This window comes from Colias croceus, chromosome 13 (assembly GCF_905220415.1).
Source record: "Colias croceus chromosome 13, ilColCroc2.1".
In the NCBI taxonomy this organism is placed as follows: domain Eukaryota; kingdom Metazoa; phylum Arthropoda; class Insecta; order Lepidoptera; family Pieridae; genus Colias; species Colias croceus.
Genome location: NC_059549.1, coordinates 7577536 through 7582819, shown reverse-complemented (window position 1 = coordinate 7582819; position 5284 = coordinate 7577536). Strand labels below are relative to the sequence as shown.

At 31.9% G+C, this 5284-nt stretch overlaps 1 protein-coding gene across 1 annotated transcript; it reads right to left on the bottom strand.

The window, feature by feature from the left end:
- Positions 1 to 3354: 3354 nt before the first annotated feature.
- LOC123696965 (microsomal glutathione S-transferase 1-like) lies at positions 3355 to 3878 on the bottom strand. The gene has a single exon (XM_045643363.1). It carries the CDS (start codon positions 3865 to 3867, stop codon positions 3355 to 3357), a length of 513 nt encoding a protein of 170 aa, XP_045499319.1. The 5' UTR covers positions 3868 to 3878.
- Positions 3879 to 5284: the final 1406 nt, after the last annotated feature.

Sequence of the window (5284 nt, the reverse complement as noted above, 5' to 3'; positions counted from 1 at the left end):
CAGTCTTGATTTTATTTCGCGAAAGAATATCTCAATAGTAGGTACATCTATTTTCTGGATAAATCGTTAGTGATTTTTCGTTGACGTAACTTATGTTATGATATGTTTCCTTGTGTTTTATTTTCTTGATATAGTTTTATAGTTTGATCTTCAAACTATTGAACAGTTATCATTTATAAAAAATAGTTTTCAATATGTTGATTAATTAATATAATTTTATGACAGTCTTTTTATTTGGTGAATTCTATTCAAACAAATTAAAGAATACTGACGTTAATAAAAAAAAAATTACCATCTGAAATCAGAATTCATTCTATCACTTATAATGGAGGTACATTTTCATGGATATTCATATAAAAATAGAAACATAACCATATCTAAAATATAAATCGTGTCATCAAAGGTTCACAAAATTATATTTTAAAGATATTCACACCCTTCGGTATTGAATTGAAAAGTAGGTACTGAATATTTTGTGATACAAAAAAGAAGTAAGAAAATATTCAAATAACACGGTTAGCTTATATCGAAATTCGCACAGTACAGTTGTGATACAATTTTTAGTAAGTAAGCGTGAAGTAGCAGTCTTGTTTGTATGCATTGAAAACTAGCTCAGAATTTTAAAATCCGGTATTTCGTATTCATAAGGTGTTACTAAGAATATATGTATTTAAGTAGAGTCTAAGGCCGAGATTCATAGATCGCACTTTAACTTTACTTTGATGGAAAGATCTACTTTCAACCAAAAATATATTTCTTAGTCGTGTCAAGCTCATCTTTACTTTCCAGAAACTATACTTTACTTAGTAAAGGCTAAGGAGCCGATACTCATGACTTTGGTCTCAAAGTAAACTTTACATGACTATGCGTATAAATCATGTAGGCCTACATTTTAAACCAATTTCGTAGAACAGAAACACATTTTAATATGGTTGGGTTATAGATCGAAACGTCATGTCGAGTAACATTTTTTTGTTGATGTGTTGATCGTTGCATCGTTTCGTTTGTCTTTTATCATTATTATATTTTTCTGACGAATTTTGCTGTGTCTACCGGTTTTTTATATTTATACTATAATCTTCCTACATGATGGTTTTTTTTCTAAACATTTAATTTTTGATATAAAATAATAATGTTATTATTATATATGTTTTTTATGGAAATATAACTTAATTTAATAATATTATGTTCTCAAAAACATAAATTATGCGTATAAAGTAACAGTTACACGTCTTACCCTGTACTTTACTTTGGGATCGTACTTTTCTAAGGAAAGTCAAGCAATTCTCTCTGAAATTAAATATGTTGAAAGTAAACTTTGGTCATACAAAGTTTACTTTGTGAAGACTCTTTTGCTCTAAAGTAAAGTCACGATTGTGAATCTGGGCCTAAGTCTGAATAAATTTTAGTGTATTTGTGAATGTCGGACCCGCTTCAAAATGTCATGTTACGACCCGTGTTATAACCTGAACATTTTCATCTGACCTAATTTAATTAGACTTTAATTAATTGCTTTGTCGGAAACATAAAAAGAATTGTAGTTGTTACACACAACGTTTACAAAATAACACAATTACAGAATGATTACCGATTGTACGAGTACGAGTTCATATAAAAGGTCAAAGTAATTTCTTCAGTTTCGTTCGTTTGTCCGAAACTTTTTGCGAACGAGATGTGACGTCAAACTAATCCCAACTGCTAGATCTATTAATCTTCAAACTTTTGCTCAGTTTCATCAAAATTGTTTTATAATAAGACATGTGTGTAAACTTAGTAGTAGTGGTCTTATGGTCTTCAATCTCTTGGTTGGATACAAAAGCAAAGATGTAAGTTCTGTATAGTTTAAAAATTAAGACGTCATCCATACAAATAATAAATCAGAAAGGAATATAGTTTAGTTTGTTGTATAACAACTTACGTCTCGAATAATCATCACAATCACAAACATGCGAATAAAAAAGCAAAATAGTTCGCATAAATGTACAATCCCGAGCGTGTGCAGTGATTTCACAAACGAGCATAAATCACGGCCGTCTTGTCTGTTCCGAGTCATCTCAGTGACACACTATTTAGGCTTGACCCTGTTTCGGGATGAAACAAATAAAGTCCGCATATGAAACGCTCCCGGAAGTTTTCCCAACATGTCCGACCTCCGGTTTCCGCTTTTTCTTTTAATGCTACCCTTGGGAAGTTTGGATATTATCTTCCGACGCTTAAACTTTCTAGGCAGTAATGGCCGCGTTAATAGCTTTTCAGTTTCAGTCATAAAACACGTAATTCTTCAACTTTAATTTCCTATCTCTAATCGAAACAGTGTGCTAAGTCATAAATCGAAAGGTGGGTCGTTAAGTAAATAATATACTAAATTTTACTTCCCTTTACTTTGTGTTTGCTTTAACCAAGATTTATCACCTTGTGGTGGGTAATATCGTAGCTAACTAGCTAGAGTCGATAAACTTATCGACTGGTTACAAAATATTTTAGCATGTACCTTATAAATAGGCTTTGAGCTACGCTATCTACAAATGCATTCTATCGTTCCAACTTGTTTCACGATTTAGTAATGAACATTGGAGTGCTCAATTTTTTTAATAAAATTATTAATTCATGCATTCTTACATGTTCAATTTAACTGTTTTGTTTACTATTTCTATAGTCTTACTATCTGTACTTTACTTACGCTTAAATCTGACAAAAAAATCTGTTTGATGAAATGATGAGTTCTGAAATCTAGGAAAATAATTGGTACCAAATCTGTAAACCATACTATTTAATATTATGTACGTAATACACTAAATGTATAAATATATAATATTTAAATCAATAACCAATGAAAATATCCGCCAAAAAACGGAGCATATCCCGTTCAAATAGCTAGTAAAGCTCTCTAATCAATCGAGAATTTATCTCCCTTTTAATAATAAATCAAGCCCAGTATATATTGAGCCTGTTCCTATTTTAATCATTCACCAATTTGTCAATAACGGTTCAATGAGTTGAAACTTTGGTTCATTTCATTTAGTTAACAAGTCAATTTGCCCTTGATTCCAAAGTCAACACTTAATTTAGTAATGAGTTTATATTTCTATATCAAAGCCTTTGCCGTATTGAATGAAAATAAATGACTAAATTAGCGCGAAAAGTTTATAGAATTTTTTTGCTTCAAGGTTTTAATTTTATCTCATTTGAATAGTTCAAAATATTGAACTTGTGAAAATAAAACCAACAATCAGACAAATTAACTATTATATAATTTAAAATAATTACGGAAAATTGAAAATATCACGTAAATTATTTTGATAAGAAACATTACAGTTATCCAAATCAGTACAGATGCATTAATAAGACAAATATTTATAAAGCATATCTGTAATGATAAATTACAGAAATAGACATATAAAAATTAATAAAATAGGACGTTATAAGGGCCATATCGGAGATAAGAGCCGGCAACGGCCGCGTAGCGTATCCCAAAACGACACACATTCTTGCGACGGTATATACCCGGAACAAAGTGGTTCCCAAACCGACCGGCGGGTCCGTTGTTATATACAACACTCCAACGATCCAAAAAGGTGCCAAGTTCTTCAATTCTGATAGATACGCTCTTCGTACAATATCGGTGTTCGTGAATAAACCTTTATTTACCCATGTCAAAGCTGTTAACGGGCTGAGAGCCAAAAGCTTTACGGCGAGTAATGCTGCGTGCACCATGTATGTTTGTGTGAGCAGGGTGTCCAGGGATATGGTGATTGTCTTCCCGGTATTATAGATCGGGGTCTCTTTTATAAGAGCCTCTCTTAATGGATTCACATATTCTGTCGGGACGTCATTAATTATATTATTTATCTCCTTTGCTCCGTTCATCGCGTAAATGTACATTGAAATGTCAACAATTGACATAAATGACGACTTTGATTGACTTTTTTTGTCTATCGGTACGGTTTTTTTTTCTTAAATGAAGTTGTTGCCATATTTACTAAGAATATTGTGTATTCTCTTGATTCTAAACAATATTTTTAATCTTTAAACTGTCGAATTTTTCACCAATAAACATACTGGATAATGCGGTCAATCTATAATATAAAAATGAATCCCAAAATGTGTTGGTAAGCGCATAACTTGAGAACGGCTTAACCGATTTCGTTAATTCTTTTTTTATAATATTCCTTGAAGTTCGAGGATGGTTCTTATGTAGAGAAAACGTGAATATGTACCACGGGCGAAGCCGGGGCGGACCGCTAGTATGTTCTATAAAATCTCAAGCCTATAATTAGAATGAATTTTCAGCATAATAGGTATTATAAAGGAAGGATGGTTAGATTTATGTAAATTATATACAAACTTAATAATATAATACTCACAGAAATCCTACGCTGAAATTATTACTTAGTAGACAATAAATTAATATTTAGTCAAATCTCCAAGTATAAATAGAAGAGAGAACTTACGCAATATTCAAATACAGATTTACAATCTTATCAAAGTTAAACACCTTAAATGTCAAGTGTTCTTTACGTGGAGATTTCTACGAATTTCAATTTGATTTATTCGTAGATACTTTGCATACCTTGCCCACGGTACACGTTACAATATAATTTGTAAATTCATTTTTAATTTGATACCTTAACATTTTTTGATAGTGAAATGGTTACGGGAAAAATCCAATACGATTATTGGTATTATACAATTGAACATTATCACTTCTGATGAATCTACATATCTTCTTGGAAATAATAAAAGTATTGAAAATATATCTTGAATTTAAAAATACCACTAAAATAAAATAAATAACCACCAATATTAAACAATTTATCGCACAAAACATTTAAATCGCCGCTCGATATTCATACACAACACACCCTCCCATATAGCTAGTAATTGTAAATGACACAAAGAACGCTGCCTCGACTAGCATTCGAGGCAGCCTCGTGATATAGCCAAGGGCTGCAATTAGCCTTGCAACAACAAACGCTCTGAGTAACATTATAGCCGTGTTTTCATCTGGTGACGTAGTAATATACAACGCAGCTACCAACCAGAATGGAGTCAAGTTCTTCAAATCACTTATATTCGCTCGTTGTACCTTCTCTGGGTGACAAACAATAGATGCTAAAGGCGCCAATGCAAGCAGTTTCAGAGCTAGTATTGCAGAATAAAAAAAGTAACTCTGCATCAGGTCCGAACTTGGTCCAGAACCTTTCATTGTACACGGAAAATTTCGTTTTTCTATGGTACTTTGATATATATCAATGCGTCTAACATGACAATGATAAAATATGAT